At 40.9% G+C, this 27,524-nt stretch overlaps 4 protein-coding genes across 10 annotated transcripts in view; 3 read left to right on the top strand and 1 right to left on the bottom strand.

Annotated features, from left to right (window-relative positions):
* rhogb (ras homolog family member Gb) overlaps positions 1-25,024 on the bottom strand; it is a 32,363-nt gene extending 7,339 nt beyond the window's left edge. Inside the window, exons 1-5 of one of the 4 annotated variants that reach the window (XM_086012313.1) lie at positions 24,617-25,024; positions 18,936-19,026; positions 10,916-11,135; positions 8,878-9,009; positions 925-1,068 (exon numbers count right to left, since the gene is read on the bottom strand). The gene's annotated coding sequence lies outside the window, so the exon portion shown is untranslated. Of the gene's footprint in view, positions 1-203; positions 274-924; positions 1,069-8,877; positions 9,010-10,915; positions 11,136-18,935; positions 19,027-24,616 lie in introns of those variants that run through there. The other 3 variants (XM_086012314.1, XM_086012315.1, XM_086012312.1) reach the window with 3 other exon arrangements.
* Positions 1,913-15,114, top strand: LOC147133286 (stromal interaction molecule 1-like). Of its 3 annotated transcripts, none has more exons than XM_086012295.1 (14): positions 1,913-2,081; positions 2,403-2,510; positions 6,892-7,022; positions 7,104-7,218; positions 7,608-7,719; positions 7,825-7,940; positions 8,855-9,029; positions 10,120-10,297; positions 10,384-10,551; positions 10,709-10,809; positions 10,946-11,181; positions 12,113-12,199; positions 12,422-12,824; positions 14,207-15,114. In XM_086012295.1, exons 2-14 carry the CDS (start codon positions 2,405-2,407, stop codon positions 14,604-14,606), a joined length of 2,328 nt encoding a protein of 775 aa, XP_085868421.1. In that variant the 5' UTR covers positions 1,913-2,081; positions 2,403-2,404; the 3' UTR covers positions 14,607-15,114. The 3 variants fall into 3 exon arrangements, with proteins under 3 accessions (XP_085868421.1, XP_085868423.1, XP_085868424.1); XM_086012297.1 differs by having other exon boundaries at positions 12,422-12,485; XM_086012298.1 differs by lacking the exon at positions 2,403-2,510 and having other exon boundaries at positions 1,928-2,081; positions 12,422-12,485.
* dub (duboraya) lies at positions 16,806-22,027 on the top strand. 2 transcript variants are annotated; one of them, XM_086012305.1, is made up of 8 exons: positions 16,806-16,862; positions 17,990-18,094; positions 18,960-19,040; positions 19,553-19,621; positions 19,815-19,880; positions 19,949-20,185; positions 20,311-20,688; positions 20,759-22,027. In XM_086012305.1, exons 2-8 carry the CDS (start codon positions 18,065-18,067, stop codon positions 20,777-20,779), a joined length of 882 nt encoding a protein of 293 aa, XP_085868431.1. In that variant the 5' UTR covers positions 16,806-16,862; positions 17,990-18,064; the 3' UTR covers positions 20,780-22,027. The 2 variants fall into 2 exon arrangements, with proteins under 2 accessions (XP_085868431.1, XP_085868432.1); XM_086012306.1 differs by lacking the exon at positions 16,806-16,862 and adding an exon at positions 17,864-17,882.
* guca1d (guanylate cyclase activator 1d) lies at positions 22,553-27,321 on the top strand. Its single transcript, XM_086012316.1, has 4 exons — positions 22,553-23,082; positions 23,465-23,614; positions 24,462-24,549; positions 24,634-27,321. The coding sequence occupies exons 1-4, from the start codon at positions 22,885-22,887 to the stop codon at positions 24,756-24,758; spliced, it is 561 nt and encodes a 186-aa protein (XP_085868442.1). The 5' UTR covers positions 22,553-22,884; the 3' UTR covers positions 24,759-27,321.
* Positions 27,322-27,524: the final 203 nt, after the last annotated feature.

Genomic DNA, 27,524 nt, shown 5'->3' on the forward strand with positions numbered 1-27,524 from the left:
CAATCATGTACTAATATTGCAATATTGTGTCATAGTAGCACTGAAGTCATTTCCATTATTACTGTACCACTGATTTTAGTATAGTTGTAAGGTTGATAAGTGTTATGGCAACTTCTCTGTCATTGCATTCCTCAAGTTAGTGTTTCCTGTCTGCTATTATTAAAACATGTATTAGACACACACTGAATGAAAAAGCTACTCACCGGTTCATCAGTCCTGTCTGATCACACCCGCTCCGTTCAGTTCTGCTCAGTATGTCTGTACATGTTTGTGTGTGTGTGCATGGGTGGAGCATGAAAGCAGCAGCGGGAGGAGGAAGAGGAAGTTTACTGTCATCTGCTGCGTGCGTGTGTGTTTTAGTATTCGTATCTTTTGTGAAGAGCTTTTGCAGCCCAGTGAGGCCTCAGGACTCGTGTCCGTTGTCACTTGGTGTTTGAAAAGTTCGCAAGTAATGCAAATGTGTATTGTATTTAAAGAAAAGTTAAATACAACTGAACTGTACTTAGGCAGCGATTCTTTTATGTATCACTAGAGAGAGCCTGTGTATCTCTAGTGGTACATGTACTTCTCTTTGCAAATTTCTCTTTGCAGCCCTGCTGACGTTGCACGCGCAGGATGGCCTCCATCAGCTTGTCATATATATATGTCATATATAAATGACACACACACGCACACACATATATCTTTCTTTCTCTCTCTCTCTCTCTCTCTCTATATATATATATATGTATATATATATATATATATATATATATATATATATATATATATATATATATATACATATATATATATACATATATATATATATATATATATATATATATATATATATATATATATATATATTTATACAGTATATACATTTACATTTATATTAAAGTAAAGTAGAAGTGTGTTGTTTTTTGTTTTGGTTACTGTTACCTGTTGATGGTTTGCCTCTTTGGTTGGATTTGCATGTCCTGTCTTTGACCATTAGGGGGCAAACCCTGACTGCTAAATTATTGAATGGTGCCTTCCTGTCCCAGTTGCAGTCGGAAATAAGAGAACCCTGAAACAAACGGGGATCTGAGAAGAAAAAAAACATAGTACATTATATATTTTTTTAAGCGTGGGTTTTGCAGTTTGGACAATAAGTCAGATTTTTTAAAAAACCATTAAAAAAAAAACACTCACTCTGGGGGAAAAAAAAATCATACTTGAGAAGACAAAAGCAATACTATATTTTTCAGGAAAGAAATTGCATATATTTGAGGAAATCAGTTTTTTTTTTACATTTTCAATAAAATAAGTCACATTTTTTTCAAGGAAAAACAAATGTTTTTGAGGGGAAATTCCTAATTGTTTGTGGGAAATATGTTTCTTTTCTCAAATTATTATTCTTGAGAGAAAAAACACTTTAGATAATGAGTCAGTCAATGAGTCAATTTTAATTAGATGGGTCGGAACCTTGTGAGAACAAAATCGTATATTTTCTAGATAAAAAGTCAGAATTTTGTGAGAGCAAACTTGTATTTTATTCACGAACATAAGTCATAACAAAGTAGAATAAAATCCTATTTTTAAAGAAAAAATTAACCCATAAAAACGTGCAAATGTTCAAGGAAAATATCCTGAGAATAAAGTTGTTTTTTAAAGAAAAAAATTAATGAAAGGGAAAGAAATATAGTTTCAAGAGAAATGGTCATAATCTTATGAAGAAAATGAAAATCGTGATAAAAGTCTTTTTTTTTCCACAATAAATAATAGTATCTGAATAAATATCTAACTATAAAAGGAAGTAAGAAAAGATAACAGAAGCACAGTTGGATTTAATTATTGTAGTATGATTATGACTTTTATGACACGAAACTTGTCGAAACATTTTTGGGTGAGGGCGCCTGAAGGCAGCACAGGCGGATCTCTGGATGCTTTTTTTTCGTTCTTTCTTTCTCAGCAGCTGTTTCAGTTTGACTCTGCCGAAGAAGACAGAGTGAGATCATCATCAGTGCCGCTTTGTTGATGATTTCCCCTTGTCGTCCGCTCATTCGGACCTGATCTGACGGCCCCCGATGGATTAGAGAGGAGGCCACGCTGCACATGTGAGTGATGACTTGAGTTTGAAGGCATTTGTGGGCACATTTCACAAGGAATGTTGATGTGAAGCTGAACAGCTTCCTGACGTCCAACCTCCAGCACAAACTCTTTTTATGAGGAAATGGAAGATGTTGATGTTTGGGGAGGAGTTCTCTTTCTCTAAATCCGTTTAAATAAATCCCATAATACGCATAAATCTTAGAACAAGATCTTTTGTATGCTTTAGTTCTTTTTGCACTACAGTGTGATTGCATATGTGGAGTGGTACACCTCATTTGATTTAAGGAGATGTTTTAACCATTTCCTGTCCTGTCTGTCATCCCCAGACATGGCGCTTGTGTGTTTGTGGCTGTTGTGTGTCCTGAGTGTCCGGGGGGGCAAGGGTGACCATGCCCACCCGGACCACCAACATCAACATTCAGGGACAGCCTCAGGTAGGGGACAAAGCTTTGTACGTGTGTATAATGTGTGTGTGCATGTGTGTGTGTACATAGCATCCCGCTATTATTTCTCCTAGGCCCCGTGGTGGGCAAATTACGGCTTTGTTCTTTAATCCAGCCCACCCACGTATTTACATCCTGAATTCAGCCGTTTTTGACATATTCTTCGCTTCAATTCAGTGGACATTGTGCTGCTCCTGGTGTGAGTGCCTTGGCCAGCTGTTGGCAGTATAATACAGACAGGAGGAGGAAGGAGCTGCTCAAATCTCCTGAGTAAGCCGCAGTAATATTCGTCCTTCATATCAGAGGATAAAGAATATATGCCCTTGAATATTGTTATATTATCTACGTACATCTGCTGCTCAACTGTTTGTGTTTAAATATCCATTGCTTAAAATATTTGATCATGATGCTATTTGTTGGCCTGTCTATGGAGTTTAACATTATATGTTCGTATTAAGCTAGTGGACTTTAGAGCAAAGTCATGTGGTTATTGTGAATAGACAATGTGTAAATTCTCTTGCTATGTTTAGTGTGACAGTAAACTTCAACTGGGAGAGGCAATAAACAGCTTGAAGCCTTTTTTTAAAAGAGATGTTCGCTATCTACCAAACTGCTGCTTGTTGCGAAGTGAGTTAAGATGAGTTCACTTGCACGACACAGCATTTGTGTTTAAAATTTTTGCTTGAAAGTCAAAGAACAAAATTGGAGTGCTCAAGTGTTAACTAGATCAAGGAGAATAAGTATTTGCGGTTTTTGCGCAATACTTTGTTGATGCACGTTTGCCAGCAGTTATAGCCTCAAGTCCTTTTGAATATAATGGCAGATCTTTGGCACACCTATCTTTTGTACACATTTGAACATTATTATGCTAAAGCTAATGGATAGTAAGGTTATATTTAAAAAAAAATACAAATAAAATCCGAAGTCAATGTTGCACACGCGTCATGTGCAGCTCAATGCATAAGTTCAGATGGTGTTAAAGGAAATCATTTACATATGATGACGGCTTGACGTGAATGTGTAGAGGCGATAGCTAGCGGTTAGCAGCTCACCACAGCTTCTGTTCAGCATCAGAGGAAGGAAACGTGATGACAGAAATAGAGTCTTCCTTAAGTAAAGTCTTTGTTAGTAGTATCTTTGATCAGTTTTATACATATTGTAGTAGGGAGATTTAAAAGGAACATTAATGGTTAGCATTCCCAATGATGCTATTGAGTGAACGTAATTTGATAGTAGTCTAAGTGCCATTTTTAATGTTAGAAAACATGATTTACATTCAGTACAGTTGCCTAGTAGACAAGCATGTCTGCATCACAGCTTTGAGGTTTTGGGGTTAGGGATTGCGTGTGTATGTATATGTGTGTATATATGCAGAGCTGGGTATCGCCTAACCGCCACCGAGGTTCCGTCCTGCATATTTAATCGACCACGTGGTCCCGGTCCGTCCCTCGTCAGCGACAGCCAATCGGCCTCGAGAATGTAATCTCCACGTCACAAGCAGGCACCGCACGAGCAGACACGCCACAAATCAAAGAAAAATATCAAACAGAAACAACAGACACACGCACACGCACGGCGTGATGATCTGTGAAATAAAAACGGGGCACATGTCATTGCGTCTGTGGGACCGCTAGGTACACAGCACTGTTTTATTTTTTCCTTACTCGGCCGCGTGTCAGGAGTGCGGCACCTGTGACGTGGTACAGGTTAAGTCCGTTCTCGATGTCGTTTGGCTCACTCAGACCGACTGGGACCACGTGTGTCGATTGAATATGCAGACAGGTAATAGGCGATGCCCAGCTCTGTGTGTGTGTGGGGGTGTGCTGGTGTGTGTGTGTGTATATGTATATGTACTGTATGTGTATGTATTACCAGTGGTGAAAAAGCGAAGTGTGGAGAGTCAGTGTGGAGTCAACAAATGAGCCGATTAGTCAACAGACTCTCAAATTTCCTCTCTTGTCATTATAAAATAACTTCTGCTTCTTCATTGACGGTTGCGGTAAGTTGTTTGTGGTTCAATAAAAATTAATACAGGGCACCGCCTCAAACCGTTCTTTCCCAATAAGAACACCAGGGGTCACAATTTTTGCGTTGTAACAATTTGGTTAAGTATGTGAAGGTCAATCTGCAGTTGTTCGGATGTATTTAAATTTTTTTTTTTTTTGCAACTGTGCAGTTCAGTGGCTTTTGGCCGCGGTGCTCAGTGGGTACTATAAAAAATCAATGGATTGAAAGATGCAAAATGTAATACTAAAATTGAGGCTGAAGAACGTTTTAATTTTAGTGAATGAGTAAAATGTAATCAACATATGTCGTCAGCGTTAGACGGACGCCGACTTTGATTTGACCTTCCTGCTGTTTCTTTATTTTTATCCTCCCAGCTGTTGACGTTAATCCTCTAACGCAATGCTGGTGTCACTTCACCTCTGTGTCTCTCTTTACCTCAGCGCAGCCCCACTTTTTTTTTTTTTGTTGGTGATGTACAAGGGGCCCAGTTGACTGAGGGGCCACTTGATGGACAGTGTTGATGACCGCAGAGAGCTTTTCCACTGCCCAAATAAAACAACGTCCACTAGACGCTTAACCCCAATTAGATGCTGATCCACTTTAGACCAATAAATGCCTCCCTCAAAGAGACGCCTCCCTTTTTTTTTCCCTACCTTCTGAGGTTATAGATGCTATTGTTTATGCACTAACATTAACTCTGTTGCTAACCAAAACAGCAGCACATAAACAATCTTTCGGTTGGGTTAAAGTATGTAGTATTACCGGATGCCATGAATGCGTTATCTACATAGTATTAAAGATTAACAGTTTAGTGTCACTTAGCATTCTAGTAGACATTCCCATAAACAACCATAACCAAGTTTTCAACTCATTTTACTTCAGCTATAAAAGTCAAGGTACCACTGTACTTCTTTGACACCAATCAGGTATCCTATTGCCCAGGGTTTTAGAGTCATCTTGTGTATAGGCTTCACAAAAAAATAAAAATAAAAAATTGCTGAATTCATGTACTTGTATAGTGAACTATGAATCGGCAGGGGCTCAGTGTACTTATTCATCTCTTATATAAAAGAATCCATGTATTTCCCCAGTGAGCAGCAAAAGTAATTTATATACTGTATAAATAAATGGACTGATGCTAGATTGGCTGGTGTGCGTGTATGCGCTTAACTTGGAAAGGTATCTGATGATTTACAGTCTGTTTAAATTAGTCGTCCCCAGCTTCCCAGATGAATCTTAATGACTTCAAACCTGGACAAAGTGTGTTTGCCTTGCAGTTTCTATTATGGATTGTGAGCGCATACACACAGCCGAGTGATCATCCAGAGACTCTCTCAAGAGGCTCAAATGACCAAATGTAGGCATAAAGTTCCTGCTGTGATGTGTCTAACTAAACTCAGTTGTCATGGCGACTAAGCCAACGGAAGACATGAGGTCGGCTGGATGCTAACTGCTCACTGTTTACTATTACTGCTGCAAGGAACGTAACTTTTTTTTTTTGCCAACAACTTTATTAGGTACCCCAAGCTAATTTATGGGATTCCTGGTTCAGGGAGCATATAGACAAAACTATTCACACTCACATTTTTCATTGAACCTAACATGCGTCTTTGGAGTGGTCAAGTAACTAAGAGAAAACCTGCACAAGTCCCGAGCTGAGATTCAACCCAGAACCATTCAACTGTGGCAAATTTACTAACCACTAGTGTTGTGCTGGAATAAATTTAAAAAATAGTTTAATTGAAAAATTGAGCAATGTTGTTCTTGTAAAAGTGGAATTTTTAAACCACTCTCATTTTGGACGTTAATAGATTGTGCTGGGTAATGGTGTGGCTGTTAGTCTGCTGTACAGTACATGTTGACAGACTTTATGGGAATGGCCAAAATGAGTACTGTATTTCCCCGTATTTATTGCAATTAATTTGACTAAATATTACAATAACATTTATTGAACCCATGCAGTTTAATCTTACACATGCCCGAAATGAGGTCAACACCACAAAAGACTGTGGTTTGTGCTTTAAGATGTGACTACAAAAATGTCAGAAAATGCCCACCAGAACATCTGAACTGTATTTGGGTTATTCAGAGGCACTTTAAATGGTGGTAGGTGCGTGCTTACTCAAATTTAACATGAGTTTGAACGTGATTGGTTAATTATGAAAACAGATACATTCCCAGTTATAAGAGGGGGTGCACAACTGTGAAACCACCTTTTCGTAGTTTTTCACACAAGCCTGGCATTTGAACAGAGATGTGTAGACTTTTCATATCTACTGTTCATGCATATATACAGTATTCAAATCTGAAAGGGCCATAGACTTGAGCAAATTTCAATGAGTGCTGTAAACATGATGTGTTGTAGACCTGTGCACAATGGACCGGCAGCTGTGTGAGGACGAGAACGCCCTTTTGAGTTTCGAGGCCATCTGCAGCATTCACAAACAAATGGACGACGACGCAGATGGCACAGTGGACGCGGCCGAGACGGACGAGGTGACACACACAAAAAGAAATAAAATAAAGAAAAAGCTACGGTATTCGAGGCATCTTGACTTCAGTCTGACTTTTTGTCAGTTCCTGCGAGAGGATCTCAAGTATCACGACTCGAAAGCCAAGCACAGCAGCTTCCACCGTGCAGACCTGCACATTAGCGTAGAGGACATGTGGGACGCCTGGAAGAACTCAGAGGGTGAGTCCATTAAAAGGAGAGAGGAAGAGGAGGTGGTTGTGCTTACTGGAAAGATCAAATATACAGTACTTTACAGATCTGTGATAAACACGCACAGGAGGAGGAAATGTGATTATTTTTACTACAATTACTGTATGTAATACAGTGGTGCAACTTGGCCACCGAGGGACAGTATAATGCTGACTCAGTAAACTCCAGCAATCGTGTCAATATTTGACAGGCACAACTCCTTTGCAAGTTGAAGTTGAAATTTAACTTAAAAATCCATTTGGCTTAAATAGCTTCTACATAGAAACTATTACAGAAACTTTACAAGTGCTGTTAATTCAGAGTGGCTATAGCATAAGTCTAATTCATTTGTCAAGCAAGGAATGACTGTATGTGTTCAGTGTATAACTGGACAGGTGAGCAGGTGGAGGAGTGGCTGCAGCTGAGTGTGGAGCTCCCCCAGTACGCCGAAACCTTCCGTAAACATGGGATGGACGGCAAGGCGTTACCAAGGTAACGCTCACCTGTACGTGTCACACTCGGCCTGTGAGGACACGTTTATCGAGCTCGAGGGCCGGCCGTTGCCTCTGTGATCTCATCCCTGTCTTTCTCCATCAGGCTGGCTGTGAAGAACACCACCCTGACCGGGTTGGTGTTGAAAATTTTAGAACGGAGTCACGCTCAGAAGCTGCAGCTAAAGGCACTGGATACTGTGCTATTTGGACCCCCGCCAGGTATGCTTAAAACACTTCCTGTTTAGCCAAACATCACATTACAATGGCACTTGGTAGAGCACAGACCTCAGCCCAGGCCAAACAATTCTAAACATGATGTGCCTGGTGGGACTGTTCCACTTCAAACCTATAGGTGGCAGTCTTGTGTACAAAGTTGTCAGAAGTGGGCTAGAGCAGTGGTCTATAACCTTTTTTTTTTCGCCACGGACCGGTTCATGGTGGTACAAATTTTTCATGGACAGGGGTGCTGACATATATTACCGAACTGGTGGTTGGGGATCACTTGTCTACAGTAAACCACCACAAATAGCATACGTTCCAGCAGCAAACTGTGAACTCCATGGCTAAGAGGGTTAAGACAGTGCTGGAAAATAATGGTCACACAAAATACTGACACTTTGGAGATTTTCAATTCGGGGTGTATTCACTTTTGTTACCAGTGGTTTAAACATTACACAACACTGTGTTTAGTTATTTTGAGGGGACAGTAAACCTTTACTGTTATACAAGCTGTACACTATTTTATTCACAAGTGGGCTGCAACTACCACAACTGATCAAATCACTGAACTCCTAGAGCAGGCATTCATGCAAAGCCAGTAAAAGTCTATCTGGAGGGCTGCAATGGAACTCAGCATCAACAGCTTGATTTAGGGGATGCTTCAGACCACAACTACACGAGTGATAAATGGAACTCGTTGTAAACTATATGTAGTTCTAAATAACGAAGAAACTAATAAACACCAGTTGAGGTTCATATAAAACTGAAGACCAGGTTAATAGTACAGTCGGGGTTCAAACTACTGGAGAAATCCTCTTTTAATCAGACACTCCATCACTCCATGACACCCTCCCCATCTATAACTGTCTGTTTATATAACCCTGTCTGTGTGTTTTTTCTGTGTGTGAAACTAGACCGTCAGAACCGGTGGAAGGACCTTGTTCTGGGCGTGTCCATCCTGGCGGCGCTGGGCGGCTGCTGGTTTGCGTATGTCCAGACGAGGAGGTCCAGGGATGACCTGGGCAAATTGATGAAGGACCTGGAGGGTCTTCAGAGGGCCGAGCAGAGCCTGTTGGACATGCAAGAGAAGTGAGTTAAAAAAAATGGACCAACAGAATTGATTTAAGGGTGCTCACAAATCTGAGTGTGTGCGAGTTTGGAGACGAGCAGTAAAGAAGATTCCAGATTAAACTCCTTTTAAGGACAAAGACAGACGAGCAGCTCGCTTTACGGTCTGTTCTATGCCCACACACACACACAATGGGATTAATGCTACAGACTCCTTCTAGTTGTTCTGTCACAATGACGTTCTATTGTCGTATATTCAGCTGCTCGACTGATCCAGTGTCAGTCATTTGGACTCAAACAGGTGGTAATGTGCCCATGACACAGTTTCCTTTCGTATGTGTGTATTTGCGTGGCGTGGTGTGTTCTCACACAGGCTTGACTTTCTTCTCCATGTCACACAAAGTGAGGACCCAGCGCCACCTGCTGTCTATACTATATATGTATACAGATACATACAGTATGTCTATACAGTATATTATGTATAAATGCATGTACATATGTATGTATACATATATGTGTGTATATTCATATGTATTTTAGATATGTATGTATGTGCGTATGTATGGATGGGTGGGTGGATGTATATGTTCCCTATTTACAGATTCACTTATTCATTTTTTGATTCCTCAACATCATTTGATTGATCAATCATGGTGTGTTTTACAATAATTCTTCACTATACATGTATTTGCAATTTCATTTGTACTGTACCCGTGGCAACAAAGTCAAGCGTGAAGAGCCTCTGTCACCGAAATGCAAAGGTACAGTCAGTAAATGGGGCAGTCGATCGTTGCCAAAAGCCTCTCAAAATAGCTCACAATGTATTTGTAGCTCAAAAAAAGATACTACAGCATAAAATGTAGTCTGTGGAGACTCGAAACCCGATACAGAGTTTCTTTTTTTGCAGCGCACTGGTAGATGTGCTTTGAGAGTTTTTTTCTATAAACATTTTTTTGGGAGGAGGGTGGAGTGGCGGTGAGCGGGGTCGTCAATTGTGGGGTTTTTTTTTTTACTATTTGGGGAAGGGCTCTCTCCCCCACAAATAGTGTGTTTTTCCGTATTTCATTGCCTTGTTAATCTGATTAATATAAGTGGCAATTGTTGTTGTGAGGCTGCAAAAGGCCCAGGAGGATCAGCGCTGCGTTCAGGTCGAGAAAGTCAAGGTGGAGGAGGAGCTGAGGAGCGAGATCAACACCGCCAAGCAGGAAGCCCAGCGGCTCCGCGAGCTCCGCGAGGGGACCGAGAACGAGAGGAGTCGCCAGAAGTATGCCGAGGAAGAACTGGAGCAGGTCGAGGACAGAAAACTCACCGCGGCTCGATACTTAGGCGCAAGTCACACAAGGAAAGTTTTACTTCTGAACACATGTGCCCGCAGGTGAGGATGGCGCTGAAAAAGGCCGAGAGGGAGCTGGAGTCACGGGCTCACTGGTCGCCGCCTGACGCGCTGCAGACGTGGCTGCAGCTGACGCACGAGATAGAAGTTCAGTACTACAACATCAAGAAGCAGAGTGCGGAGAGGCAGCTGCTGCAAGCCAGAGAGGGGGTGAGTGGATGAGTACTCTGGGTCAGTGGTCCCCAGCCATCGGTTGATACCACACACCTCACAGACGTATTTAAAAAATAAATAAATAAATTGTGCTTTCGTCGGCACTCCCAACCCCTACATGACCATAACGTCGGTGGTTTTGGTGATATTTCAGGCCGAGAAGATCAAGAAGAAGAGGAGTTCTCTATTTGGGACCTTTCATGTGGCGCACAGCTCCTCGTTAGATGACGTAGACCACAAGATCCTTTCTGCCAAGTTAGTGCCCTTTGACCGATGGTACACTGCATTATATATTGTCAAAAATGTCAGGAGAGAAAGCGTCTATGAAAATGTTCAAAATAACCTATCAAGTCATGCATACCTCCAATCAACATCCTGATGGCTCCTCCAGACAAGCCCTGGCCGATGTGACGGCTGCGCTGCGAGAGAAACTGCACCGCTGGCAGAATATCGAGTCCCTGACGGGTTTCTGTCTGGTCACTAATCCGGGTCTGGGGGCACTGGCGGCCGCCCTTAATTTGGACCCGTCCTTCCTGGGCCTGCGACCGGCAACACCGCAGCACCTCCTCCTGTCCGACGACCTGGACGACATGGACGAGGACATCTTGTCACCCGGGACGCTGAAATGTGAGTTGAGTTTTCTCTTGAGCCGTCAAAAGTACAATCGCTCTGCATTGATTTCAGAAAGATTATGAGCTCTGCACTGTGTAAATATTGATTTATTTATAACATTTTTTAAATTATAATTTCATTGTAATTATCAATTTTTGTCATTACTAGTTCTAAGCAAGCACTAAGTCCATGCTAATGCATGTTAATAATTGATATGCCATTAAAGTCATCAAATGTTAGCGAGGAAGTTCTCGTCAGATTTTTTTTTTTTTTTTTAAGTACATTAAAGCACTTCATTTCTCATTAAACCTCTTCACCATGATTGGAGTTCTCTTGTCAATCACTGACACTGAAAGAGTTTGCACTTTGCAATGCTGGATGATTGCTTCCTAATTACAGAACTTGAGAGAGTCCACATTAAAGCACTTGGTAATGCAGGATTGCTGCTTCTTGGTCACAAAAATTTGAAGAGTCCTCATGAAAGCTCATCACCATGATAATGGTCTGTTCTTGATCACTGAAATGGAAGGAGTCAGAGTTAAAGCAATTCGCAATGCTAGGTGGTCGCTTTCTGATCACTGAAATTAAAAGAGTCCACATTACAGCACTTCATAATGCTAGATGGGTGCTTTTTGATCACAAAAATCTCCAACCAAACAGTAAAATTGAAAGAGTTTGTATTAAAAGATTTTGCGATGCTGGACAGTCTGTTCTTGATCAGAGAAACTGAGAGAGTCCACGTTAAAGTACTTCACCATGGTGGATGCTGGACTGGACACTTTTTTATAATGGGAAAGTGTCAAGTGCTAGTAGAGCCGTGCCAAGCAGAGTAGGCACCAAGCAGTGGAAAAGGGCCATTTAAAATTATGTAGTGTGCTACCTTTCTTTTTTTTCCTCTGATTGGCTGTCTCTTCTTAGCATCTTTCTCCTGATTGGCTCCCTCCAGATGCAGCCTGGCAGATGGACCGACGAGTGAGTGACCTCTGGCCACTGAGCAGCATTGCGGACAACCAATCGCCGTGGAAGCTCTCTGGTTGGCCCCTCCCTCTCCACCATCAACACGCCATGTCCTCATTGTGCAATTTTAATGGAGCTATTTTATCGTTTACATGCACCATAAAATGTTAGCGATATTCGGCTTTGGGCTGAAATTTCAGGATGAAGCTAAAATGCAATCTAAATATTACCAGGTGAATTTAATTTGACCTTCTCTCCTTTTTGTGAGTAATGTATAAATTACTCTTTTGTTTCCCAGCTCAGAGTCTGATGCCCCTGCAGCAAAGGATGGGAGACTCGGCTATGATGTTCAGCTCTCAGAGGTTGGTAGACGGAAATGTCCCTCATCAACAGGAAGGGTGTGGCCCAATTACCAGCCCTCCCAGGGGCCACGCGCGGCAGAAACGCAGCCACTCCATCGGCCAGCTGGAATTCCTCCCCGTGCCGGCGCAGCCTCTCTCCTCCTCCCTCTCTCACCCTTCCGTCTACCCGGCCTCGCTTCCTCACTCCACTTTTTTTTCCCTCTGTCGCCACCCTCTTCCTCCTCCTCTGTCCAAAACGTCCAATTCCTACATTGAGGAAATGACTCACTTTTCTTCTCTGCTCATCAAATCTACGGCGGCAGCGAGCCAGAGGCAGCGCTGTCGCTCCGGCAGCTCGGGGTACCTCACTCTGAATTTTATCCCCCGCTCCCCCAGCTCTGCTCGCGCTCCCTTTTTCCAAACCTGCTGTTGTGAGCTGTTTTCTTTGCAGCACCAAAGTAGTGTTGTCATGTTTGTGCGTTTGTGACTACAGTCTCCTTGCAACCTCCAGTCAAGAACCAATCATTTAGGTTGCCTCTTACTAACTATATAATCAACCGTCACGGTCAGATCAGAGTATAGTGGAACCTCCGAAGTGGAAGGCCCCAAAAGTGATACCATAACCAAAGATTTTTGGAAAAATATAACTCATAAGTCAAAAATTGTACTTCAAACTGGCGTGATGATAATCTCACAAAGCATCTTAAGCAGACAATTGGGAGCTACTTCTTGGGTACTGGTTAATGCAAAGGCTACCAGTTTGACATACACTTCTAAGACAACATATTTGCTAATAAGACTAGTCAACAACTTTTTACTCCATTTTTTTTAATCAGAGATGCAAGTAAACTTTTCTAGATTATTTTGTTTGCACTGATTCTGAATCTGCCCTTGTTTTTTCTCTAGTACATCGGTTATTCATAATAATAATGATAATAATAACAACAATAACGATTCTATATGTAATATAGTAACATATTTAGTAATACTTAGGAATGAAGTGTGTGTTTAGCAACAGGTGGAATTTTTTTAACATCACAGCTATAAATTACAACGCATGGTAAAATCCGTATTGCGCAAGGTTTTGTAGGTCAAAATATCAAGAAATTTTTCAAATCACCGTCAAAAATATGTTTAGGGACACAAAGCCATCTCTGATGAACAATTGCTGTTGACCAGTGTAATTAATAATAAGTATATACTTAATGAGCAATCCAATTCATTAATATTAAGAATTAATTACTTCCACACATGACATTATTTTTCATGGAAAATTAGTTTTAAACTTGGGTATCAACCAGCATCACAGAGGGGCTTGTGTTCAATTTGAGTTCCACTGTAATTTGTCTCTGGGCGACTACCTGCAAGACTGATAACATTGTTCACACTCAAAGGCTAATGATCTCTAATATCAAACCTGTTAAACACTTGCTAAGTGAGCTAAGTGATTTGAGCCTGTGTCAAATCATCATTCACATTGTTTTATCCAGTCTGTTTAAACATCAACGTGATTTCATGTCTTTACATTGTCTAAGCATGTTGTTAAGATTATCACTGCTATGCCGGTCCAAGTGCCCAATTCAGATTTAATACCTGTATCTAATTTTTGGGAGTGGATGATACGTAGTCCAATTATTCCACTTGAGAACAAAACAAATCTGAACTGTGTCTTTTGAACCATGATAAATCCACCCTATGATATCATCGCGTTAATGATCTAAACTATTGCTTGTCACCCTCAGGGACATTATGGATCGCTCTGACTCGGACTCCCCCCTCCCGCACTCTCACAGCGAATCCCGAAGCCCGTACGGCTCCAAGACCCTCCTCTTGTCCAATAGGCTTCATCCCCTGCATGGTCCGAGCCCCAGGATAAGAGGAGGAGGAGGAGTAGGAGGAGGCCTGGAGAAGAGCTCAAGCCTCGGGGAGCTGAGGGGGACCTCCGCCGCCGTCCTCGCCTCCTCCTGCTCCACTCGCTCGCTGTGCATCACGGCCGACACCGCCGACAGCCCCGTCCTCTTCTCGGCCGTCCACACGCCACCAAGGTGGAGCCCCGTGGAGGACGGACGCGAGGAGGGCGAGGCGTCAGGGGGCGGCCGGCGCAGAAACGCTTTCAATAAAATCTTCAAGAAGAAGAAGTGACATCACTGAAGGCAGAGTGTTCACGAACCACAAACTTTTACTCTCTACTCGTTGGTGGCAAAACTGTACCTTCACAAAAACTCTATAAAGAAAAAAAAAAGTTAAATGTCATCAATATAATTGCTTTTCTGGTTTTAGGAAGGGCTTAAGTGAGAACTTGAAAGGAGGACATGTTGTGTGTTTAGTCAGCAGCATAAGAAGACCAGTAAGCAAAATCACCCAGCTCATGTTTTCACATTTATATGTTGACACCTGAAGGCAGCGTGCGGAGGTACACGCACACACACACGAAGTAAGTTATAAATCAGGTTGTGTGTGTGTCATGTCCGAGGCAGGATGTGAAGTCAACTATATTTACTCTGAACAAAGTGAAAAGTATTTATGTAAAGAAAACAGCTTGTCCAAAAGATTCATTACTCACATGTCCAGTTTTTGTAGACGTTTCAAAAATAGTGTTATTTAAAATGTTATGTATTAATAAATAAGGTAACTGCAATAACAATGACAACTTTAGTGTTTTTGAGTCTTATTAATTCCAGTCAGAAGTGCGTGTGCATGTGTGTGTGTGTGTGGGTGTGTGTGTGTGGGTGCGTGGGGGTGTGTGTGTGTGTGTGTTTAATTAAAAATGTGGATCTCAAACTTTTATAAGTGCCACCTAAAAAATATAATTTGCTCTCCAAGTACCACCATCATGACCAACATTGAATTTTATATATTTAATATTGTAAGCCACTGGATCGTTATGCACAGTTTGACCATTAACACGGTGCCAGAATATAGGAGAATAAACTACTTAAAAAGCAATTCAGTTCAAATGTATTGCACATTAAAGTTAAATACAACTGAGCTACACTTAGCAAATGTGCTGCACTGGATTAAAAACAAGCCACTGTTACATTAAGCCAGTGCTTCTCAATTATTTTCTGTTACGCCCCCCCTAGCAAGAAGAAAACAATTCGCGACCCCCACCACACACTCTCCGCCGCAACTATAAATAATAGCATTTGTCTATAAAATAGTTATAGGTATACTCTAAGGGTTTGTTTACTGCACTTCACATCTCCAGCTCGTTGCAAAACAAACCTACACCGTAGAGTTAATACTCGCTGCGCACAATGGGCAATTAGAGCTCCACTGCCAACTACTGGAATGGATGTGCAATTACACTTTATTGTAGTACGGCGGAAAAAAAGCATGTTCCCCAGGGTCACACGCGCCGCCCTCAGCACCGCCCCCCCCCCCCCCGCCTTACTATTTGAGAAGCACTGCATTATGCACAGTTTGAGCATTTAATTAATGATTCTTTTGTGTACCACTATGGGGCCGCGTACCACATTTTGAGCATAACTGTGTTAAATGATACAGGTAGGAAGGTTCTTTTATGAGCAGAAGTGAAGGAATGTAAAAGGAGAACTGAAAGAAGACGTTCGCTAGGCTGTTCTGACTCAATTTCCTTGAAAGGTGGAGACATCTTTCAGAGCGGCGAGGTTCCTCTTCAAAAATTGTTTGTCCTCTGATACTTAATATGAGCGAGATCATATTATTTTAGATTTAAGTCAGACAGTTTAGTGAGTTAAATATACCACTAGCCGATTCGAAAATGCTTTAGTTGTTACCCATATACAACCAGTCACTTTAACTTCTTCGAATAATTTATATAAAATGTGGCAGAAGATATACAGTAGTTCACGACTTACTTCATACACAGTTGGCTAATTTACTTTATATTATTATTTACTATATAAATTTACCAAGACTGTTTTGTATAGGCAATCATAACTTGACATACATTGAGCTACCTTGCAGATTGAGCTCAAGGCAGCACAGTACTTTAAACTTTCATATAAAGTTATTTGCTAATGAATGCGCATAGCTAGTCAGTGTCATTGATTCAAGAGAAGGAAAACAAGAGAATGAGTTGAGATACACTTATAGTTCAAGATACTTAGGGGTATGCAGTATAATGTAAGTGTACTATTTACATAGTTACAGTAACCATAAAGTTTCCACAATCGAACACACTCAAAGTACTGTATTGTATCGCAAATGGGTTGAGATACTCGTGGTGATTCAACTTAGAGGTTTTTAATTGATGAATGCAGAATGAGCGTGGTCTGCATCTGAGAAATGTTAAACATGTGACTGAACATGAGCTGCTGTGTATCTGTAGTGTTCTATATTTAACCCGCCGGCCTGCTCGGTCTCTCTCGCACATACTCGACATAAAGCAGCCGACACGCCACCAGCGGGATGGAGGTAAAATTCTTCTAATGCTACATCTGCCTGCTTTTGTGTCTTTGTTTTGACAAAGTTTAGATCCGGGCAGTCAGACAGACATCCGCAGATGCACCATCCAGCACTGTGAAGAGCTTTAATGGAGACTCATTTAATTTCAGTGATCGGGAAGAGACCATCCAGCGTCGTTACATGCTTTAATGCGGACTCCTTCAATTTCAGTGATTGAGAAGAAACCATAAAGCATTGCGAAGTACTTTAATGCAGACTCTATGCATTTGAGAGATCCGGATCAAACCATCCAGTTTCATGGAGTGCTTTAATTTGAACTCTTTCAATAACAGTAATCTGGAATAGATCTTCCAGAATCAGTGGGTGCTTTAATGCTGACTCTTTCCATTCGAATGATCGGGAAGAGACCACCCATTGTCATAAGTTGTTTAATGAAAACTCTTTCAATTTTATCGACCGAAAAGAGATCATCCAGCACCGTGAAGGGCGTTAACGCAATGTGTTTCAATTTTAGTTATTGGGAAAAGACCATCCAGTGTCCTGAAGTGCTTTAATGCAGGCTCTTTCCCTTCTTGTGACCGTAAAAATTGACTACTTCAATTTAAGTGATTGGGAAGACACAATTCAGTATTGTGAAGTGGTTAAATCAAGGACTATTTCAATTGCAGTGAAAATGAAGAGATCGTACAACATCGTGAAGTGCAGATCGTTTTAACTCTGGCATCTTGATCTATTTAAATTCTAAAGCACTTTGTTTTCCACTCCTCTCAGAAATAGGATAATTAGTTCTCAGTTGTAATCAACAACTTCCATTGTAAAAGTAGACTCTTATTTTTATGTTGATTGGTGACACAGAAGAGAAGTAAAAGTGAACTGAATCACTATGAATGAATCAATCAGAACAAGAGCAGATTTCTGCTAAGCTCGTCAGTAATTTGCGTATTGAACTGATGTTATTGTGAGTTGTTCTGTGCCGCGATGTGATGAAATAGCAAGCTGCAGAGCTGACTGACTTCCTGCAAGCGCAACGTGAGACACACACCTAGTGTTTGCCACAGCGATAGAAAAGATTTGCTTTTAGAGTCGTCGATCAAACATTACCAGTTTTCTTCAATTTGTTTTTTCCCCCAAAATAGACCATACAACGGCGTACAAATCTGTGATTGGGTGAACTGGCTGGTGAAGTTGCAGTTTTTGCAAAGGGCAAAAAAATGCAGGAAGGACGTGGACTAGAAAATGAGGTAACGCTTTTAACTCTTTTCCTCAAAATCTTTTAAAATCTGTTTCCTATCTTCATTTACTGATATAAACGCGGAAACACAAAGCTAATCAACTACCACCGCTGTCTGTGTGAATGGCTTTAGTAATGATCATTACGATATTAGGGCCACATTATTATTCACACAGAAAAAAGTATTTTCTTAAATAAGTGCAGTTTTTGGTTTGTCACACCGCCCTGAAAGCCAGATTTTCTTGCTGTAATGTTGCTGTCAGCCACTACAGGGCACCTGTAAGGCTAAAGTGGGTTTCTCTGCACTTTGGATTTCGACACTATGTGAAACAATTATTGCTTGAAATGGGACTCAGGACAGCATCAGATAACAGCAAACATTTTTTTAAAAATCTTTCAAATGTACATTTGGAGTTATCAACGTTCGGAACTAGATGGCAGGAATCATTTTGAGTAGCACGAGCACATCCTAACACACAAAATGAGGAAGTGGTTTAACGGTTGAGGTTTGTTTAGTTTTTAGTTGTTTTTTTACTTTTTTATTGCTGTCGGATTACAAATTGGCTGTATGCCGGGTAATTATTTGAACGTGTCCCTGGTGTACAAGTTGGTCAATGTGACCCCACAAAAATAGAAGAACGTGTATGGGTGTACAGAATGTGTGTGTATGCACGCATGTCTTCCAAGCTGTGTGATTTCATTATCTGTTGAATGTGAGCAATGTGATACCTTCGGCTGGAATTGACATAGATCAACGGCAGATTAACAGCCGTGCGTGTGTGCGCGCGTGTGTGTGTGTATATGCACGTCTCCAAAATGTGGTGTAAAAGAGTTATCTCATTCTAACTTGCCTCCCTTTGATCATGCCCCCTCAGGAGCAGACGGTGTCACGGCCCTCAGTGGCTGAGCTTGCCGGAAGGTTCAAAGGTTCATCTCCTCCCCCTGCCAGCGAGACAGTGAGTTTGTTAAGCACCCATCATAGCATCAGTGAATCGAAACACCTGGATCGATGTGAGCAAATGTCTCAAAGATTACTTTGAGTACGGTAATTAGAATGAAGCTTGTCGCTATGCATACAGACTGTTTATACTTGTAAGAAATCCAGTACAGTACATTTTCTAAGGACGGTTCAGTTGTATTTATCTTTTAAGTACAGTACATACATTTGAATTTAATCTTAAATATTTTAAATATTTCATTTCACGCTAATGTGCAATAAAATTCAATTGAATCATTAAGTAGTTTTTCTGTTCTTTTATTTAAGCACTTTTTACAATAATAACGTTTTATATTACACATAAAAAATACTTTTTTGCCTCATTTATTAATAAACACTTGGGCCCAGTTGCTACTGTACTTTAATGTTGGTCATTATGATGGTACTCGGAGTGTTATGTATTTTTTCATGTGGCGGCTACTTGGCGTAAAAAGGTCTGAGAACCACTATCACACTGTAAACGTCTTTTAGGAAAAGCCGGTCAGACGTCGACCTCCTCGCTCCTTACAACTACCCAAATCCCACGGAGATGAGCATGAGGTGAGAATAGTGTTCACGCATCTGAATTCTGGCAGATGGAATTCATAATTTCGCCTGCATGTGCCTGAATTTTATTCAGATTCAAACAGTACTTGCTGAGATATTAAGACAAATGTCAACTATATTTTCTGCTCATTGTAACATTTTGTGCTTTTTTTTTTTTTTTTTTAATTATAAAATGATTGTTTGTTAGACACCTGCAGGTGTGACTTCTCCTGTCAAAGCCAAGAGGAACTCTGCCCTGATTGAGAAGCTTCAGGTGGGTCCACGCTGCTCATCTTGCACTCCATCATTACGGCTATGCCACCTTCTCACTTCCTCTCCCAGGCCAACCTCGCTCTGTCCCCCGCCGCCCTGATACCCTCGCCCAAGAGCCCCGGCTTCAGGCTGCTACCGCCCTTCAGCCCGCCATCCTCACCCAGCCCCACTGCGGGGAGCCCCTCGTCCACGCTGACTTCTCCAAACCCCATTTCTACGTCTCTGGTGACTGAGGAGGAGCAGCCGGTGTCGTTTGAAGCCCCTCCCACAGCGGCGGGGGGATCCCTCTTGATGAACGTGAACAAGGTCAGCCAGATAGTTGCTGGTTTTTTCCTCCATTAGTCGTCCGGAAAGAATTCTGCCGAATGCAATAATTCACCCATTCTTATTAATCAAGGTTTTTAAATCAGTTCCGATCGGTTGTCCTCTAGAGCCGAGCTCGCCATTCTCTCAGGCGACGCCCTCCGTCCCGCCGCCACAGGAAGTCCAGTAGTGGAGAGGAAGTGGGCGTGGCCGCGGAGGAGACGGACAGCCCTACGAGCCAACCAGAACATCAACCAACACAGGAAGCAGGAAGAGATGTCTTCAGTGATGAAAACAGAAATCATTTGAAGGAGGACAAATCAGAAGAAACCCCAAAAGAAGGCCAGACCAATTGTGACAATCATCTCAGAGGAGAAGAAGAAGATAAGAAGCAGGAAGATGAAGAGGAGAAGGAGACTCAAGATGGAGTCCAGGTTGAAGGAGAGATCGAAAAGAAAAGCTCAGGAGAGTGTCCAAACAACAACCAAGAAGAAGAAAAAAGTCATGTGAGTTTCATGAAAGGTTTTAGGAGCTCTTTGTTTCTTGTGCCTGAAGGACATTTTGTCTGTCCTACAGGGTTCCACGTGCCAGAGTTGATGAGAAGTTGAACAAGGTTCCTGTTTCTTGGTTTGGAAGCAGTGAGGGACCAAAGACCTCCAAAAGAGAGTGGATACAAACGCTTTCCCACAGAGATCCTGCAACGTCGTAAATGTAACACCTGGCATTGATCCGCCTTTGTTTTGTAAAGACGGCATTGAGACAATGAGACAGAGACTCTTAGAGTTTAGAAAAACACATGGAATTTTTCCCTTTTCCTCTTTTAACACTGATCACATTTTCCCCTTTCTGATCCTTGTCCCTGCTTCTGTCAGAGTTTTTATTGTATAAAACAGCCAATTGTACAACATATTGACTTGTTAGCTCACTGTCTTCCTCACACACAATGACAGCATTAGTAGTGGTTTATCAAGGTCACTTAAGGGTCAGGGACTCAAACTCCTGATTACCAAACAGCCACTTTAACACCCATACAATGCACTGTGAAACAATAGAGAAAAGAGAACAATTTTGCTGAAAAATCCCGAGTCTGAAACACCCTGCATCCCAAATACCACGACAGAAAGGTGCTATCAAACTATTTAAGTCATCAACATTCAGCAGTTCTGATGTCCTTGAATATCTTCAGGTGGCAAGAGGATTTCCCAAACGTTGGCACCCCTCCACACAATTTGGTCACCCTTAATCCTCACAAAGGTTAACTTTAGGAAAGTACCAGCAGGGAAACCTTATCCTTTCACTGTGGGTTTAATCTCATTTTGATAAGCGCTCTGATCTAACGTTCAGTCACACTCTTCCCACAAATAAACACACAGGTGGAAAGTGAACTTTCACCTTACCATTAGTGCGGTCAAAGGCATACTGGGAAGAGATTCGGTAGTCTTTGTGAGCAACGATCTCTTTCAAAGTGAGGACAAGGTGTTCAAGTTTTATGTTGTACTATCATTATATTTAACCCTTGATTAAAAAAAAACATTCCAGCTAAAAGTACCAGAACAGTGAGGTCATTCCTTGGGTTTGAAATCGAAAGATGAATATGAGACAAAAGATAAACATTTTAGCCTTAACTTCTTGCTATTCACATCTGGATTGCATACACAATTTCGAAGGTACCATCTTTTGTCTGAACCCACCCGTTTCTAATCTGAGCAAAAGTATAGGAACATGTGACCGACAGTAGTGTCTTACTGCATTGATTATTCGAACAATAAATTGTGCCTAACGTCTACACTGTTTGAGATTTGAGTTTTGCTTGTGAAGATGACATTTGTACTTGTTTAGAGAGCTGTTGAGGGTTGAAAAATAAAAGTAATTGTAAAATGAAACAACATCCCTTTAGGAGGGATTTTTTTTTACCTTTAGAAGCTATATATCAAATGTTCTACATCACATGACACACATGATAATAGAGTATGTCATCATTTTGTAGATCAACATATGGTGATGACCTACAACAGCTAGATAGAAAGCAACTTGTCTTTTTTTGTGAAAATATTTCACTTCTAATCTGAAAAGCATCAGGATTTCTGGCGGAAAGTCTACAGAATGTCTCCTGTGTGGTCACCTCTTAGATGACAGGTGAAAAGGTGGTGAAACCAATATCCAGTTGCCTTGTCTCAACATTGTGGATGACCACGTCCCGAATAACTGAGATCTTTCGCGACGTAATGCATCGCCGTGATAAACTGCCGACTCAGGAGGGCATCCACTGTGGGTGGCCCGGTGGGGGACCTCTCCATCTGACCCAGGTGAGCATGTTATATAATCAGAACTGGAGCAGGTAAAAGATCAAGACGCAGCGGCATGGCAGCCTGATCCCATTAGAGGTTTTATTTCATGAGCTTTCTTTAGTCTCGCTCCAAGACCTAAGAGGGTTAGAGCGTCCTGAAGTTTGCTCTCTGCCTGCACCATCACTCATGTGGGGCCATTCGAGCGTCTTGGAGCTTGCTGGCCCCACCGCCATGGAGTTGTAGCCTCCATTTTCCTCCAATAGTAGACTTGCTGATCGAACCCCCAGCGGTTAGATTTGGAGCTAGAGTCTTTGGATGTAGACCTAGCCCCCTAAAATCTTCGATCTTGACCATCGCAGACAAAAGACTCTTTCGGTGAAGACTCTTCTTCTTCCTCTTCTTTCTTTGGGCTGGATGATGGGCAATCACGGCTCCAACCTGGACGACATCCTCGCCGAGGACATGCACCACTGGTACAACAAGTTCATGCGAGATTCGCCATCGGGCCTCATCACACTGTTCGAGCTGAAGACCATCCTGGGACTGAAGGGGATGACCGAGAATGCCAACAGCTACGTGGACCAGGTTTTCTTCACCTTCGACATGGATGGGGTGAGCCAATCCGGCTTTAACTTTGACGGATCCAGTCTAGCTGGCCGCATTAAATTGTAAAGGATACAGGAAGCAGGACGTGTACAGTATACAGTCTTACTTTACAATAATACCAAATACTTTTGCCATCACAAGTCAAAGTGATTCAAATGATCTCTGTTAGGGTAACATAATCTTTTTGTCAGCTCGCTAGCTAATTGGCTTAAAAGTGATAGCGTGCACAGCCATTATCCTGGCAATGAGTCTATTGGATTCAGAGTCATGATGAGGGCGATTTAGGGCATGCAGAGTTCAATTAATGCCAGGACTACCAGTTCTAGGTCATCTTACTGTATGTCTGGTTTGGTGGGATACCAGGAAATCACACTTTCTCGCTATACAGGATGGTTATATCGACTTTGTGGAATACATCGCTGCCATCAGTCTCTTGCTGAAGGGGGAAATCAACCAGAAGCTGAAGTGGTACTTCAAACTCTTTGACCAAGATGGAAATGGAAAAATCGACAAGGAGGAATTGGAGACTATCTTTTCGGTAATTAGGATGCACATACAATACCAATTGAAAACGTAACCCTTGATGCGGTTTTGCATCCTGTATTTCTTATTTGGTTCTTTACAGAGAAATGCATGCAGCATCAGTCACAGTCCGTCAAACATCCCAAAGTCACGATAACACGAGTTTTTGTTTCTTTATCTGAAATAACTTTTAAGATCTACATATGTTGCATGAAACACAAAACCTTTTTTTGTATTTCGGATACGAATTAAAAATGTGGAGATACATGCTTTTTGTTGAATAGACAGGACAGATTCACAGATTCAGATCTCAATGTGTGTGTTTTTTTTTCTCAGAAAAAACAAAATAAACATTTTACATTGATTTTCAGATAAATGGCAAAACCTCAAAACACATGTTTTTTGCTGGACAGAGACGAACGCTGTTAAAAGAACTAAATCCCGTTTAGTTTGGCGTGTGGGGAATTCAAAACAGTGGCCTGTAAAATTTGTAATCATTTGGCAAAAACATGGCTTCTTGTTCTTATACTCCTGTACTTAGGTTCATTTTAGATTCATTCCGATATTCATGAAGACTGGAGGATTAAGTGTGAAGTCAGGCCGGTGTTAATCTGCTGCATCAGGAAGTGGCAGGAACTGGGACCATTGACCCTGGCCTAGTTTTGTCACTCAGTCGTAAACCCCACCACCACCAACCCCACACCTCAGACGAGGTTTCTGGAACATTTAACCACTTATTTATCAATCTGCACAATAACCAAAAAGATTGTTTTTTATGTAAATGTACTGGAAAACGTTTGGAGTTAATGTAAAAATGTGGACTGACAAGAAACTATCTATTATGTCTTTGTCTCTCCCTACAGGCCATCCAAGACATCACACGAAACAGAGACATTGACCCTGAAGAGATTGTCACTCTCATATTCGAGAGAATCGACGTGAAGGGGGAAGGTAAAGCACGCAAAAAATAAATAAAAAAATTTGAGCTACTATGTTAAGATGACACTAAGTTTCCTACCTAACGCATTCACGTAGGTGAGCTGACCCTGGAGGAGTTCATCGAGGGTGCCAAAGACCACGAAGACATCATGGACATGCTGAAGAACCTCATGGACTTGACGCCAGTGTTGATCAATATTGTGGAGGGTATCAGGCCATGAAGGGTGAAGCCGACTGAAAAAAACAAAACAAAAACTATGAAAAAAGACCTGCTTCAATACCCCAGAGACGTGCCTGTGATGGAACGTCGTGTCTGGCGATCAGGTGGACAGAAAAACTCACTCTTGACATCACAAATTGACAAATATACACAAAAATCTCAAACACAGTTATATTGAAGTCTCTCATTCTCAGTTTAAGTTAAATATAAAATCTAAGACAAAAGACAATTAAAATATTCTACAATGTATTTTGAAAAGTGCACCAAAATGTTCAACCAAACTATACGATTTCGTCTAATGAAAGTCAGCAAGCTTAATGTTAAAATACAAAGCAAAATACCATAAACAGGTAGACCAAATTAGCATAGATGTTCCGGTAGTTATAAACCTTCAAATAGCTGCTCTTTTAACGCATGAATCAGCAAATATTCTCTGCTCTGTGGGAACGACTATTACTGAAGTTCATTTGGGGACCTTTTCTGCTTCTTACTTGGTGTTAAATATGCTGCATCTCTTCCAGTAGAGCTCAGTACTGCCCGGCATGTTGTGGTGCAATGTAGTACTGTACTGCATTAAGATGCACAATTCTAAATTGGGACTTGCCTGTACTGTATACTGTAATAAAAAATAAAAAATCAATAAAAAAAAACAACAGGAAAACACCACCATTGGGGGGAATTGACCTTACAGAGTCACATCAATGATATAGTGCCTGCATCTTGATTGAAGTTCAGAAAAATGTAAACTAGAATTTTAGGTTCCAAATCACTGAATTTCTTCAGAGCCACTGTCAAAGCATATTAATGCCATGCCGGAAGGAAAATAATAGTAGAAATACAAGAACAATTTTGTAATATCGTGAGGAAAAAAGATTGTAATGTTATGAGACTAGAGTCTGTTTTATTGCAGAAAAAAAGTCATACATTCAATGTTCAACAAACAGACTTTTATAATTGCAATTAAACTTTAATGCAACAGTCTCATACAAGAAGCATGTATTTTCTTGAAATATTTTTTTAGGGCGAGGGGGATAATTAGAAATTGTGTCTTGCAATTCTACTCACGTTATATGACAACTTTTGCATCTTCTTTCTTTTCAGTGTGGCCCTAATATTCAATAAAGTAAAAACAGCTTTGATTATGCATCTTTGACAAAAATTCAATATTATGAAAAAGTTGATGATGAAGTGTATTACTTTGTTTTATAGGCTTAAAAATGAACTATTGTGCCTACCACTAGAAGCTCTGTTTATGATATTAACATACTTTACATCTATAAAAGCATCATTCATTTGCTGATTGACAGGCATAGTTTTTATCTCAGTCTTCAAATATATTTAGTGACACTATTCTGCAGTGCATGCTGGGAGTCTCCTCTGGCTCAGCTCTCGTTTGCGCTGATCCTCTTAAAAACAGCGTCGTCCAACTGACTTGTAATGGAGATCATTCGAAGCTCCTTCCAACAAGTAGTCCTGTCTATTTGGAATCATTTTTTCATGAAAACAAACAAGTGTCCAAGACATTTCATGTGAATAAAAACACCTTGTTCTCTTGCAGTGAATCATTTAACGTTAATTGTCTCTATCAGAGGTTAAGGAGGCACTCGTTTGAAAACTGTATTTTTATACTGTGATATCTGTGATAAATCATATCTGATCAAATTAAGAGACTATATGTGAACATTAAATTGTAAACTGTGCTCCAATGTGGAATGGAGGATGACTGCACAATTAGCTAGCTGACAGTCAAACAATTGTTAGCAACTGTACTATTTGCTCATTTGGTTTGAAATCAGCTGCTAAACTTGTAACTAATAGCTTAATTGGCCAAAAACACCAAAACACCTGTGCTGACAGTTGACTTGATTACAATGACTCAGAATGACAGCAGGACTGGTTATAATCAATGCTAACCTACTATCTAATTTGGATAAACTGCTGCTGTGTAGCCCAAATTGTTAACCGGCTAATAAGTTTCAAATTAATTGCTTGACGTGGTTAGAAATTACTTATAAACGTATAAATTGTACCTGAACCGGTTAAAATCACTACTGACAATTCAATTAGTTGGTGGTTACCTGTTAAATATTCACTCAAATTGGTTCGAATCAGTGCTACTGCTAAACTTACTGCTAACTGAAGTGGTTGTAAATAATGCTAACCTACTGTACAATCCAAGTGGGAAAAATCTGTGCTAACCTTTGAGCATCACTGCTAAGATGCTAATCAATTATAAAATTCGTTAAAATCAGTGCTAACCGAGTTGGACTGTTTGAAATGAGTGAGAATCTGCTCATTAATCTTTAACCTACTTGAATTTAGCGCAAACCAGCACACTCATAGCGGAAGTGGTTTAAAATGTGTACTGACCTGGATAGCCGAACTTGTTAGCATCTGTGCTTAGCTGCTAACCCGGTTAGTTGCACAGGCTAGTGTCTGTACTAATGTTCATTTGTGCAATTGATTTGTTACAATGGAAGTCCTCTTAAAAAGTTCATTGTAACGAATGACATTTTGTGTTGCCTTACCAAATATTAATAATAAACAAAAACATTTTAACTGTTTTTTGTTGTTTTACACTCAACTGCTAAAAGTTGTCACCTAGCTCTGTCACGATGCTGAATTTGCCGAGCTTCGCATTCCCATTAATTAAGCTTTGCATTCCATTGATTAAGCTTTGCATTCCATTGCCACAAACAATTACTTTGGGTTTCTCACCTGTTTCACACTCTACGCTTCGCCATCTTCCAAACAAGACAAGACAAAA

This window comes from Filicampus tigris, chromosome 17 (genome assembly GCF_054856515.1).
Source record: "Filicampus tigris isolate MCC_2025a chromosome 17, RoL_Ftig_1.0, whole genome shotgun sequence".
Taxonomy (NCBI): Eukaryota; Metazoa; Chordata; class Actinopteri; order Syngnathiformes; family Syngnathidae; genus Filicampus; species Filicampus tigris.